The sequence below is a fragment of the Pseudonaja textilis genome, chromosome Z, assembly GCF_049901715.1.
Source record: "Pseudonaja textilis isolate UNSWEBS1 chromosome Z, rPseTex1.2, whole genome shotgun sequence".
Classification (NCBI taxonomy): Eukaryota; Metazoa; Chordata; class Lepidosauria; order Squamata; family Elapidae; genus Pseudonaja; species Pseudonaja textilis.
Window position 1 is genome coordinate 131,003,705 of NC_142008.1, and position 14,862 is coordinate 131,018,566.

Below are 14,862 nucleotides of genomic sequence, written 5' to 3' on the forward strand. Positions count from 1 at the left end.
GCCTGACGCTGGCCTCTTAAGGTATTTCTTTCTTTTTTCCCCCTCCCAACAATCAGATGTTCATACAATCAGCTGTGCTGGATTTCCCCTTGCTGAGGCCCAGGAGGGCAAAAAATGGAGGGAGGGGCTCAGCCCCCCCCACCTCCATTTTTGGCCTTCCCGAGCCCCAGAGGAGCCTTTCTGGGAGCAAAAACACCCCCCAGAGGCTCTTCTGAGATCCAGAAGGCCCCAAAAATGAGTGGGGGGGGCAACTGCAAAAAAGCAAACAAAAAAAGCCACGCCCACCCAGTCACATCACCTCACCCACAGAACTGGTAGTAAAAACTTTTGAATCCCACCACTGAAAGTAATGTATGCATTTATGAAAATATATTCATGTGTGTTTGTGCCTATGCCCAATAAAACTTCTGTTTCTTCGAAATGTACTAAATACTTATGTGCAGATAGTCCTTGACTAAGTCTCTTAATGAGTGGTTGTACTAAGGGACCTTTTGAAGTTACAACAGCACTGAAAAAATGACTAATGACTGTTTTTCACACTTATGACCATTGCAGCATCCCCGTGATCATGTGATCCTTCGGATGCTTGACAATTGGCATATATTGATGACTGTTGCAGTATCCCCAGGGTCACGCGATCACCTTTTGCCACTTTCTGACAAGCAAAGTCAGTTGGGAAGCCAGACTCATTTAACAACTGTGTTACTAACTTAACAGCTGCAGTGATTTATTTAACAACGGTGGCAAGAAGGTTAGTAAAATGGGACAAAACTCACCAACAGTCTTGCTTATCAATGGAAACATTGGGCTCAACTGCAGTCATAAAGTAATCAGTACTCTAATGGATTCAGGGTTTGCATGAAATTCTATCAGGACATATTTGGAGATATTTATGCATAAGGCAAAGCTACGATTTTGAACCCTTGATTTTGACTTTTCTGTACACTAGGTATAAATTATATTGGGTCCACAACATACTATCTCAGAATGAAACCAGTAATGTTTGGTTTAATATTTGACCCAGAAACTTTTGGAAACAGTTTTTATGTTTGCAGACCACAAAATTCACGAAGGGACATATTGAACGGAAGTTGTGGATTGAGGTTTAAATATGAAGAACAGATTTAAATAAGACTTCTTAAGACAAATGCAAGGGCCAGGGAGGAAGGAATCTGGCTATTTTCTTTTTACCTACCATTCTTCTTCTTTTCCATTATTTTCAGATGAATTGACGCTAAAAAAACTCACTGTCTACTTCAAACGCTCTCTGAACCAGATCAAGGAAAATAACTTTGAAGGTAGAGACCTGATAAAAAGAATGGTACTTTATATGCATAAAAGGAATGCATAAGGCTTGTTCCTCTTGAAGGGCACTCAGGATTATTTTGAATGTAGACATACTGCAGTCCATTAAGAACAGGGTTAGTGGTGCAAGATTCTCCACAAACTCAAGGAAGTTTTGCCTTGCCTGCCCAATGCCCCCACCCATGGCCTGTTTTCTGCTTTTGTCTAAAGTCGCCATCATAATGTACTCCAATATAGTATTTTTCTCTTGGAATTAACTAAGCAGCACCATCTGGTGGTTTCGTGAAATTCCCTTAGCCAAGGGAATTTCACAGTTCATATTACCTAATTTCCTTTCCCTTTTCCTTTCCTCTCCCCTCCACATTAGTAATTTTTAAAATGCACCTCAAAGACAATTCTAGTCTAAGAACCTTAAAATGGTTTTCACAAGTAGTGGCTAACCTTGACTAGATTTAGAGAGCCAGACACTGGAATAGCAAAAGATTACAAAGAGCGAGGTAGCAAAGCCAAGATCACAGATTTTCTCTCTCTCCAAAAGATCCTCTTCTTTAGACAATGATTTCAGTACCTCAAATAAAGGCTCTTTAGTGAAGCCACCTCATGACTGGTGATTATAACCTCACTATATGTTTACAACAGGGCTGGTAGAAACTGGAGTAAATCTAGCAGAGAATTTGTCTCATGAATCAACAACCTCATTTCTGGATTTCTGGAGAGTGCACTTAGTCAGGTGGAAAGAAAATGCAGGTTGGTGCCTGCAGGGTTTAGATCGTATCTTCATCTTTTGCGAATCAAGATGGTGACCTCTGGAGTGAAGGAATTTTGTGAGAAAATCTAGGTTCAGCATGGGGAACATTTAATACCTTGAGGAGATGTTTTTATTTGGTTAAGTTGGTGCCTTTCTCCAATTTCCTCTGTATTAAAACTTGATTCGTCAGTTTCAGCCTAGGTGTCAAATCTGTCTTATTGTTCTTTGGAAGTCAGACAGAAAACAGAGGAAAGGTGACATGATGAGGGTGGTTGACTGTCTTCTCACAAATATATAAGACAATAAAGCTGTGGGAGCCTTGTGCTATCCAGTCAGTAAATAGTTAATTGGGAATTGGGATAGATAATTGGGAGCTGTCCCCTTAAGGGAATGCCTCATGGGAAATGTAGTTCATGTCATGTGGTTACATCTGTAATCCTGATTGGTCACTGAATTGACCCTTGGTTGGGTTGGGGGAGTTTCCATTGCTTGGACCCCAGCAGCATCGTGCTGCTTTGCTCCATCATTATGGGGTGAAGATAATTGCATTTTCACACTACGAAGACAACTATACAAAGATTTGGACATTAGATGAATCTTGGACAAGCCTCATGAAGATGGTAGAAGCTCTGAGTCCTTCCTCACATCACAGACAATAATTTTTTTCTTAAGCAGTCCTCGACTTTCAACTGTCCCTTTAGTGACCATTTGAAGTTACAACAGCACTGAAAAAAGTGACTTACGACCAGTTTTCACACTTAGCACAGTTGCAGTATTCCCTTAGTCATGTGATCAAAATTCATGCGCGTGGCAACTGGCATGTATTTATGACTGTTGCATTATCCTGGGTCATGTGATCACCATTTGAAACCTTTCCAGCCAGCTTCCAGCAAGCAAAGTGAAAGGGGGAAGCCAGATATACTCAATGACTGCATGATTCACTTAACGATAGTGGCAAAAAAGGTCATAGGACGAGATGCAACTCACTTACAACTCACTTAGCAATGGAAATTTTGAGTTCAATTGTGGTAGTAAATTGAGGACTACCTGCAAGTCTTTTCTTGGGCTGCCCCAACTTGTTTCATGGAGTGCTTCTACCAAGACCCAAGTCACAACTTTTCCATAACACCTCTTGGTATCTTCCTTCTTTTCAACAGGTGAGCAGCTTTTCAATGAATTGATGTGGAGCCTCCAGAAACTGGTGACTTATTTTCAAGAAGTCATGCCCCAAATTACAAAACGTAAGCTCTGTTTACTTCTAAAAAGAAAAAGGGGGAAAAGAGGAAGATGTAGTTCTAAGTTTAAACAACCAGGTGCAAATCTGTGTGTTTTTCCATCAACATAATGATGTTTCTCCATAATGTTCTCTTTATTGGTGGCTGCTGCAAATTTTCCCATTCTGGTAATCTGGCCCATTTTAGTTTCTGGAAGTAAACTTTCCAAAACTATGTATGACTTCCAAGAATTTGTGAGATTCTCATAACCGCAGAAGGATTAAATCGGTTCATGCAAAAGAGAAATGAAATTCCTTAAATCCTAAAACTCTCCTACCCTACTAATGGTATTAAGACAGGGTTTTCCAACCTTGGCAACTGAAGTGTGGACTTCCGTACACAGGAACATGCTGGAGGCTGAATTTGGGGAGTTGAAGTCCATGCATCTTAAAATTGCCACGGCTGGAGAACCTTGTACTTGGGATTCTTCTGCACGACAGTGCTAAAGTCTTGAAGTCCATGGTGGAGGTGGACTAGTTGATTATACTTTGACACCCTCTTTTGCCACTCCAATGAAGTAGAACTGGGTTTTTTTCCAAAATGACAGTTTGGGGGTGGATGGGAGGCAGAGAGCAGAGTGAGGGTGAATCAGAGGTGGTATTCAGCAGGTTCTGACCAGTTCTGGAGAACCAGTAGCAGAAATTTTGAGTAGTTTTGAGTGGAGAACCAGCAAATGCCACCTCTAACTGCCCCTGCCCCCATCTATTCTTGGGCTCCCAAGTCCCGGCTGATCGGCTGGGTCTTCTTTTGTTGCCCTGCACAGGAGAACGGAGCTGGAAAGCAGGTTAGTGGGGTGGGGAGGGAATGGGGATTTTGCAGTAACCTCCCCACAGGAGTGAGGTGGGAATGGACATTTTGCAGTATCCTTCCCCTACCATGCCCACCAAGCCGGGAGAGCCGGGAGTTAAAAAAAATTGAATCCCACCACTGGAGTGAATGCTTCATTTAGTGGCAGTTACAGACAGCAGAAGACCTGTAAATCTCTAGCAATAAAGAAAGAAACCATTCTCAGCTCTCTCCCTCTGACTGATTTGTAACTGAATCAGCAGGTTCTGACCAGTTTTGGAGAACCGGTAGCGGAAATTTTGAGAACCAGCAAACACCACCCCTGACTGGAGATTTTACAGCATCCTTCCCCTGTCATGGCCACCAAGCCACACCCACAGAACCGGTAGTAGAAAAATTTGAATCCCACCATTGAACTGAATCATTTAATAGTGTCGATTGAAATTGAGTTTGGTTGTTTGCTTGCTTGGTCATTGCTTGCTCAAACTGATGGTAGAATGTCAACTTCAACTACCAGTTCAAAACCACAGGGGCTGGAGAAGATAAACCATCTGTCGCTAATGCCCTTCTTTCTTTCTCCTCTTGCTTTGCAGTCTTTTGCAGCAATGATTGTGGTGAGTATCTGATTAGTTAAAATGAACAGTGGGTTGTTTTGGAGTGTAATTTTCCACATCTGATCAGGGTTGGGGTCATGTTCTCCTGTTGTTTCCCTCCACTCCTCACAAGTCTTTTGCTATATTTAGTCCTTAACATAATTAGAGCTGTTTCAAGAAGAAGGAAGGAAGGAAGGAAGGAAGGATTAACTAATTTCATGTCCAGTTTATATGTTATTAAAACTCTCTGGTAAATTACCTTGAAACAATGCATTATTGGGCAACCATTTTTGAGCTGAGGTACCTCAAAGGGACTAGCTTACAGAATGCGTTCAAATTCAGGGGCCCGTAATTCCTGTGGAATTGAAATTTGGCAAATGTAATAAAACATTTTATAACACAAAAATTATGACAAAACATTCTGTGCCATAACACTGTCCAAAATGTCATAAAACATTTCCTGTGGTCAGCTTGTGACCTTTGACTGTGCTATATAGTTCCTGAATCTTCCTGATTTTTTAAAGAACTTTTCAAGTACATTAGAAGCCTTGTCATTATTGAAGGCATTGAGGAATCTGGTAAGGAAGGATCTCCAAAAAAAGGACCCAAGGAGTCACAGGTTGTCTAGTTTCAATTATAAGTCAGAATTCTGGTGCATCTTATTCAGTGTCACCCACTACAAATGGCATTTTCAGTCTCCATTGGAGAAAGCAAATCTATCACATTAAACAAGATAATAATGGAGTTGGAAGGGATCTTGGAGGTTTTTTAATCCAACCCCTCCTGCTCAGGCTGGAGGCTAAATTTGCTATGCCATTTTTCATGATCTTGAACTGTTTTGCCCAGTATGCATATCAGATTTTTTAAAAGGGTTCTGAATGATTCTTCTCATTTTTTATCTATACATTTTGGCAAGCAAACAATTTTGCCCAGAATATAATGTATTTCTGTGTCATTATGTATTCTTTGACATTATACATGTTTTTGTACACAGTTTTTGAGTTGCAAATGGCCTTTTAGCAAAAAATAAAGAGGAACTGAGACCACATTCATCTGTAACTAGAACTGAGCAGTTTGACCAAGGCTTTTCTGGAAAAATACTACTAAGGCTACTCATCAGAGTCCTGTGATTTTGCCTTTAACAGCAATATTCACATGAAGTGAATTTTGGTCACCACGATGTAAAAAAGATGCTGAGACTAGAAAGAGTTCAGAGAAGAGCAACAAAGAGGATTAGGGGACTGGAGTCTAAAACATATAAAGAACGGTTGCTGGAACTGGGTATGTCCAGTCTGATGAAAGAAAGTTCTAGGGGAGACATGGTAGCAGTATTCCAATATCTCAGGGGCTGCCACAAAGAAGAGGGAGTCAGGCTATTTACCAGAACACCTGAAGGCAGGACATGAAGCAATGGATGGAAACTAATCAAGGAGAGAACCAACCTAGAACTAAGGAAAAAGATTTCTGACTGTTAGAACAATTAATTAGTGGAACAACTTGCCTCCAGAAGTTGTGAATGCTTCAACACTGGAAGTTTTTAAGTGGTGTAAGTTTTCCTGCCTAGGCAGCGGGTTGGACTAGAAGACCTCCAAAGTCCCTTCCAACTCTGTTATTCTATTCTATTCTATTCTATTCTATTCTATTCTATTCTATTCAGATCATAGAATCATAGGGCTCGCAGGAGCCCACATGTCCATTCTTCTGGTTTTCTTCTGCTTTGTGCCAGTAAGTTAGCTTCTTCCTTCTGGTCCTCCTCTGATTCAATTCCTCTTCTACAGGTAGGATGTTTTATACGTTTATCAGTTGCAGCTCATGTATTGCAAATCAGCAGACCTGTACCAAGAACTTCCATTGTGGAGGTAAGTGTTGGTAGGGCAGACCCTAAATCAGCTCATGCAGTTTGGAGCTGGATTAGGAGATAACAAAGCCCGATTGGTAATGAATCCAATCTAAATCCAGTCTAAATTGCGGGTCCATATTAGCTGTAAATGACGGCAAGGTTCTTAGCCTGGTGTGCCTCTGTTAAAAATAGGACCCAAGCTGGAAAGGTAGACTAATATTTCTTATTTATGTGTAAGTAAAAAGACCCTCCTCCCCAATATAAGGAATAGGGTATCACTTTATATACAGTTCAAACATTTCGATTTGGATCGTGTTCTTCCATTGGTTAGCATAATTTGAGTCATCAAGCATGCTCAGTAGCTATATATATATGTACTATGTACCAATCCATAGCATCCCATAATATTCTTAGCACAATTTGCTAATGGCCAATTACATATTCAATAGGTGAATTTTTAGGCTATTAAAGGCCCACTCTTTGGGCCATTCTTGTCTCTGGCCAGTTTGGCCTGGTCCTTATCAGAATTTCACATTCTTGCTTGTTACTTCAAAGAACTAGAAACATGAATCAAATACCTTGTTACTAAAAACATTGCTCAAAGGGTCCTCTTTGCTTGCTCCCATCATTTCAGGCAGGTTAACTGGCCAAGAAAGCCTAATAAAGGTATAATTTAAGTTAGCAGCTGTTGGCATGGCCTGACAGTAGAATTATAACGTGCTGAATTTTGCAGAACGGAAAGTTCTAGTGGAAATGGATGAAGATTTGATTTTGGATTGTGCTCTGAAATGGCATAAGGCAAGCCATGGAGTGAAGATATACAAGTTCTACAAGGTAAGTATTGTCTCCAACAAGCAGTTTGCCTGACACAAACCTATTTCCCTATCCCTTTTGTCTCCTTAGCTCTTGAGTTTGACTTTCCAAACTGAAGCCGTGCTATTGGATTACCCTAGTCTTCAGTAGAGAGCTTGTGAGGCCACCCATTCTTTCATCCTGGATGGCAACAACTTTGTTACGTAGATACAGAAATGATGTGCTTTTATTCTTCTCAGATGGTGAATAACAAGGAGGAGCTGATGGCTAGCGGGGCAGATTCCTTTCTGACCAAGAAAGAAGCCAATGTGAAAGATGCAGGAAGATACCGATGTAAAATGGTGGACACAAAAGGCTATACTTCCAGCCAGCTTGACTTTCAAGTTGTGGGTGAGTGTAGTGAATCGGGACCGGAACACGTCCCCAGAAGCTTTGGAGGACTTTCTTCCCCAAACGCCTTCCAATTGCGTTTGCTAGTTTTTGAGCCTAGGAAGCATACAAGGTTAGTAAAAACAATCATTTGGGAGGCCAGGAAAAGGCTTTTCCTAGCACCTTGAACCACACTCCAAGCAGGCGCCATTCTTGTGAATGTTTGGAAGGCCTATTCAAATTCAGCAAGAATATCACATGCTTGCAAAATGGCATGAAGTCGCCTCTTTAAGAAGGCCACGTCTCTCATTGGCTGGGTACTCCTGTCAGCAACTGTAGAGAAATGCAAAGTTAAATATGCTGCTGCTGGATCTTGTAACCATGGTGAGAGGCCTGCTGGTTGTAGTGGGGTGGGGACAGGCCTGGGCCTCTAGTGCCCTCCAGCTTACATGCACTGGTGAGCCGCGTGGGCAGCTGAGGTAAGAGGGAGAGCTAGGTGGGTAGGAGCAGTTGCAACCCCGCTGTGGTTATTGCATGAAAAGGCAGGCTGCCAAATACCGAATTTTTATCACATGACTGTGAGGGTGCCGCAATGGCTATAACTTCAAGTACAAGTTATAAGTTCCTTTGTTCGGCACTGTTGTAATTTCGAATGGTCACTGAACAGTCATTAAATTGGACTACCTATAATATTCCTATAATACATATGGGCTTGGATGAACACTGTCATGCTGTGTAGAAAGATTAATTAGAAGGAAGTTCCACCTCAGTGAGATTCATTCTATAACCCGGAGATGGTGCTCACTTTAGGGGTACGATTCCTAGGCTGCAAAAATGTAGATAGCCGCTAGATGGCAATAAAGAGACACTAAGACCTCTAATTCAGCTTCCATCTAATGGTCATTGTTTTTTATACCTCCTGTGAAATTCTTTGGAGGGTATAGCATTTGTAGGCAGGACAGATTCAGCAGGTTCTGACCAGTTCTGGAGAATCAGTAGTGGAAATTTTGAGTAGTTCTGAGAACTGGCAAATACCAGCTCTGAATACCACCTCTATTCGCTGCCTCTTGAGTCCCAGCTGATTGGCTGGGTCTTCTTTTGTTGCCCTGCACAGGAGAACAGAACTGGAAAGCAGGTTAGTGGAGTGGGGAGAGAATGTGGATTTTACAGTATCCTTCCCCTAGAATGGGGTGGAAATGGGGATTTTGCAGTATATTCTTCCCCTGTCACACTCACCAAGTCATGCCCACCAAGACATGCCACACCCACCAAGCCATGCCCACAGAACTGGTAGTAAAAATTTTTGAATCCCACCACTGGACAGATTGTGTGGTCTGTGGGCACATACAGTGGCCACCCATAAGAGATGCTTGTTGAGATTATTCCCCGTTAGGAGAATGAGCACATACAGGGAGACGTAGTGAGAGAAGTGTTTGAATAATACACACACAGCACACAGATACACTGTATAGTAAATGTAGGTTTTTACTTCCAGAAACATTTAAGCAAAGTTCAAACACAGTCCAAAGTCATTCACAGGTAAGATCAGTCAGTTTTCAGTTCAGAGATAATCCAATAACAAAGTCCAGTATCAAAAACAGTTCAGTAACAAGAATATCAGTCAATTTAGGAGGAACGGCAATACTCTCCAACAGAAGGAAAACAGAGACTCACTGAGACACATTCTCTTCTGAGACTAAGACTAAGACTAAGACTAAGTTTCTGGCTCCATCTTATGGCCGTTTGAGAAACCACACCCAATTACACTTTTTTGCATTTTCTTAAAGAGACAATATTAAAATGTCTCTCCTGATTTATATATTTCCAACCCAAATAATTGTTAGGTGACTTATATTCCTAACAATGCTCTTTCTTAATTTCTACTAGAGGAGTAGAAACTGTGACAGTGATATAGAGGAAAGGCTGTAACAATATTCCTCTCTCCATGAAAATAAATCCACCGGGCAGTGGAAGATGCAATTGAGACGGCCTGGATATAAAACACCAGAGCCTATTAGGTTGCTTGCCTCCTAGCATAGGTGTAAGCTTGTAACTTTAGTCTGTGAAATCAAAATTTGGGCTCTAGGGAATTGGTTTTTAAGGGCTGATTAAATCTTCACTTCCTTGCCTTTCTGAAGGAAAAAAAAACAAGACATCTCTACATAGTTTGTGCAGAGGTTGCTGTAGCTGACCTCAGGGGTATCTGCAGGAGGAGGTTAAGAAGGTTTAGATGGTCAGCTCAACCATGTGATTAAAGCCTGTTCTTTTTTACAATTATTACAACGTAAAAAAAAACACAAAAACCCAGGTCATTAGAGATTCCTTTTCAACCCTGTGATAATGAAGAGAGTATTTCTCTTCTTGGGTGGCGTCTATTCATTTGCCTGTTGAATATCAGATATGTTTCCCTTTAAAGAAGGTTGCTTTGTGTCAGTTTTCAAGCTATTCATCTAACCCAGGACTGTCAAACTTGAAACCCGTGGGCTACCATAGATGCATCATGCGCTGGCCACATCCCCACCCGGTTTAGCGAAGGGGGAAGAAAAGTCCCCATATGTCATGTGATACCACTGTGATGCCATGAGTTTGACAGCCCTCACTTAACCAGTTGACCAGGGGCTGAAGTTTAGAGAGATAGAATACTTTCTCTTCTAAGTTCAACTTTGAACCAAACCTGGCAGTAGCCATTTTTCTGTCCGGGGGAATTGGGGAAGGAGGTTGGAATATATTACTAGACACAACAGAGAGCTTTCTCGTGAGAACCAAGGTCATCTCTGCTGGCAACAGATATGATTGGGGAAGGAGTGCCTGGAGAACCAGCCAATTAACCCAATTGGCCACCATGACCCCTGACACTTGGGGATGGGATTATTTCTTAGTTTATTCATATTGAAACCATGGGAAAGATTTTGAATTGGTTTTCCTTTGAAGCTGTGCCAATATGATGTATTCAATGAAGAAGATCTTTGAGAAGGAGCCCAGTCTCAGAGTTCTGATTTGCTTGGGTTCATTCGTTGGAACCTTGATAGAATTCATCTCCTAATCACCACCCTGATGTCTCTTAATTTCCCATCTTCTCCTCTTCTTTCAGTGCTACCTCCAAAAGAGAACACCACCTGGTTTACCCACCCACCACCACTGGTTCCACAGCCATCATCACTGTCTCCACCATCTTCATTATTGTCACCGCCACCTGTGTCAATGAAAAACCCTCTCATCCTAGGGATTTCTTCCAGGGCTCCACCCCCTGAAGCTGATTGGACAGCTTGGAAAGTGAGCGGGATTACAGGAGGTGTGCTGTCCTTCATTGTTGTTGCTTTGTGAGTCTCACCATTTACAACTAGTGTAGCCTCATTTGCTTTTTGTGGGGATAACTGGAAGTAGATGACATGAAATTGATACCGTGGAGCGATCAATTTCAAAGGCTATCACATCTGAAGAGCAGCTGTTGGGAGAAGGCTGAGCAGGAGATGCCAAACTGTGTCCTTTTTTTCTTGATTCAATTGAGTGTGATTCTTAGAGATTGCCTGGAAAAGTCCCTGCAGTTTTCTTGGCAGGTTTTTCAAAAGTGGTTAGAAGATAGAACAGAGTTGGTGAACCTTTTTGGCACCAACTGCCAAAATAGGAGCACACATGTGTGCACAGGGAACGCCGGAAACTGGAAGAGCAGTTCCCTGGTGAGCGCACATGGGAGTGCCGGAAATTGGAAGAGCAGCTCCCCAGCAGGCAGGCATGCCCGGCCACCTGCTCTTCCAGATTCCGGTGCACAAAGACCAGCTGGCCGGTGCGCATGCGCACGCCAGAACCCAGAAGAGCCACGGGCGATGGCTGGTGTGCCCGGAGAAATGGCTCTGTGTGGCGCTTCTGGCACGCATGCCATAGGTTCGCCATCACGGACATAGAACATAGAATAATAGAGTTGGAGGGACCTTGAAGGTTTTCTAGTCCAAGCAGGAGACCTGATACCATTCCAAATAGCTGTCCAGTCTCTTCTTGAAAACCACAACTTCCAGGGGTAAGTACTGATTAATTGTTCCGACTGATAGGAAAAATTTTTTCCCTAGCCTTTGGTAGAATCTCTCTCTGATAATTTTCCACTCATTACTTCTTGTCCTGCTTTCAGATGTTTTGGGGGTCAATGCCCCCTTTTCTGTGACAACCTTTCAAAAATTGGAAGACTGGTGTCATAATCACATCTAGTCCTTTTCTTCGTTAGGCTAGACATACCAAATTCCCTCAATTGCTCATCACGTGGTTTACCCTTCAGACCCCTTATCATCTTTGTTTGGTTTGCCATTGCCTCCTTCTTAGGGCTGAGAGAAGGTGGCTGGCCCAAGGACACCCAGCTGGCATTGTGGCTAAAATGGGACTACAATGCATGGACCTTTTGTTTCTAGATGGGATGCCTTAAGCACTACACCCACCTGGCTCACTGAAATGTCCATAGAACTCTGAAAATAAACAGTATGCCCTAAACAAAACTGATTTAGTTATTTGTTATTTTTAAAACACTCTATGGTAGTTTCAAAGCAGAATTGGGTTTCTGGATAGGACAGGCCATATTCATTCTGAGCCTACACTGATGGCCCTCCGCAAATTAAGGAAGTTGCAGTTCAGTTTTCCGAATTGAAAGTTGTGAAGGTAATCACAGAGTCACACCTATGTATCTATTGTCATCCTTTAAAAAAATGTCGTTATAGTTGAAACTGTGAGTCCAATTTCTTCAAAGCGGTGCCCTTCAGATATATCTCATATTCCCAGGGTGGTATGTTTAACATACCTTGAGGACATCAGTCCGAGGATAGGAGAAACAAGGGAGAAGGTGCTTCTTTCTGGTGAGACCATGGTGAAAAATCAGTAATGGCAGACAGACTTTAATAGGAAACACATAGTCCTCAATTTAGTCGTTTAACAATGGTTTGACATTATGACAGCTTTGAAAAGGGTTCTTTATGGCTCATAAAGCCCTGCTGGTCATTATTCTGACACTTAGCAACAGTTTGAATTTATATCTGGTTGCCACATCCATAGTCACGTGACTGTGATTTGTGGCATTTTTCTAGCAAAAAGCACACAACTGAGAGAATGGATTTGCTTCAGATGTGTGACTCAGACTAATGACCACATGATTTGATTAGCGACCACCATAAAAACAAACCAGGTCTGGACCTGTGGTTGCTTCGACTTACAACAATGACTTATGACCAAAATTTTGGTTCTGATTATAGTCATAAGTTGAGAACTACCTGTAAAATTTTTTCGAAGGTAGCAAACATTTTGTGCTTATACCCAGGACATGCAATCTGGTTTAGGCAGGAGGCTGAGTCCCCCCTACCCGCATCCCATTATTGAAAAATGCACAAAATAATTTGGGCAAAGTAATAACCTGGCACAGCAGGCACAGCTAGTATTGCAGATGAATTAAAGGTATATCCTAGGTTTTTTGCTTGCATTCTCCAAAGCTGGTGTGTGTAAGGGCCTCATCAGCAAAAAAGAGATTGCTGGTGGAATTCATCAGAGCTAGAAACTTTGAAATCTGCTTCTCCATTCTGCTTCAGTCTTATCTTCTTTTTTCCTTACAGCTTATGTTATTATCGTCATATGGCTAAGAAAGAAGAGGAGGAGGAAGATGATGATGATGATGATGAGAGTGACAGTGAGAGTGACAGTGAGAGTGAAAGTGAATCAGAGAGTTAGTGGGAATTGTGTAATGTCCCTTGCCCTTTGAAATTACTTGTAGACCGCACCCTCCTTATCTTGATTTTTATACTCCTATTTTGATTTATTTACCTGGATTTCATAAATATAGTGGATTTACTTTATACTAAAGATTAGGATGTTATTAGTTCTATTCTTCTGTTCCAGGACTGATCACAGTTAGATTTTCTCATGTATTTGTAAAAATAAAGTTTTGGGGGGGGGAATGTGATTCTGATTGGTTGGTGATTTACATGTCACCAAATTCAAGTCAATTCTTAGTGACCTTATAAATAAATCTCCTTCAGGATGGCCTGTCCCTAATCCTGGTCCTTTTCTAAACATTTCCACAAATGCAAAAATGGTTCAAAGCAGGGATTTTCAAACCTAACAACTTTAAGTTGTATGGACTTCAAGTCCCAGAATTCCCCAACCAACATGCTGGCTGGGGAATTCTGGGATTTGAAGTCTACACATCTTAAATTTACCAGGTTTGAAAACATTGGTTTAATCAGTTAAAGAAAGATAAGAAGTGAGCATTTACTGGGAAAATTATGTTTTAAATATCCGTACAGAATAAAAATTTCTCAAGGTTTCTCCCCCACTGAGGTTGTTTTTTTCTCCCTGTTGGTTAGATGCATCCATTAGATGTATGTGTATGTCAAGAAAGTACAATTGTGTAATTAAAACTCTACCTCACTTTATATATATATCACATATAAATTGAGTGTTGCTCAATCTTGCCAACTTTAAGATGTTTGGACTTCAACTCCCATAATTCTCCAGTCAGCTGGCTCAGGAATTCTGGGAGTTGAAGTCCACAAAGTCCATGGAACTGCTAAGGTTAAGAAGCAGTGAAATAAGGTGTTGGGCTTTGATTGCATGAGGATGGATGCTTTCCTCACTTTTCTGACTTTTGCACCACTCCAAGTGGATTCCCAAAGCTAATAGAGCAATGAACAAATACAGTTGCAGAGTTATTGATTTTTTAAAACAGTTTTTTAAAAATCATTTAAAAATGCCTATCTTGTCCTACTCTCATAGATAGTAAAGTGGCCTTGATTTATATGGATCTACACATTCCTATTAAAATGAAAAAACCCAAAATGTCTTGGAGTCTGTTTAAATGATCTTTTGAAATGGTTTCCACACACAGGCTACAGAGAGAGAGAGAGAGAAAGCACAGTTGGTAGGACAATTTGGCACGTCTTAAAAAGATAAAAATGAAAAGATAATTTTCCAGAGTAGAGCAAACAAGGGGGGAATGGACTCAGCAGGCAGGCTGCTCCAGATGGATCCTTCCCCAATCGATCCTTCCTTGGAGTAAGGTCCACAAAACATATTAAAAAATTGGTAGAGTTTAATTTCTCCTCTGCAGCCACCATCTTGAGTTTTTTTTACCACATTCTGCAGAAACCCGTTTTACACAGAAAAATA

General features: G+C 41.4%; 1 protein-coding gene across 1 annotated transcript in view; it reads left to right on the forward strand.

The window, feature by feature from the left end:
- Positions 1-14,507, forward strand: part of IZUMO1 (izumo sperm-oocyte fusion 1) — a 58,956-nt gene extending 44,449 nt beyond the window's left edge. Inside the window, exons 4-11 of the mRNA XM_087917119.1 lie at positions 1,224-1,298; positions 3,211-3,294; positions 4,707-4,727; positions 6,485-6,565; positions 7,280-7,380; positions 7,599-7,749; positions 10,820-11,048; positions 13,311-14,507. Coding sequence (XP_087773245.1) covers positions 1,224-1,298; positions 3,211-3,294; positions 4,707-4,727; positions 6,485-6,565; positions 7,280-7,380; positions 7,599-7,749; positions 10,820-11,048; positions 13,311-13,425 — 857 coding nt within the window. The 3' untranslated portion in view covers positions 13,426-14,507. The remainder of the gene's footprint in view (positions 1-1,223; positions 1,299-3,210; positions 3,295-4,706; positions 4,728-6,484; positions 6,566-7,279; positions 7,381-7,598; positions 7,750-10,819; positions 11,049-13,310) is intronic.
- The last annotated feature ends 355 nt before the right edge of the window (positions 14,508-14,862 follow it).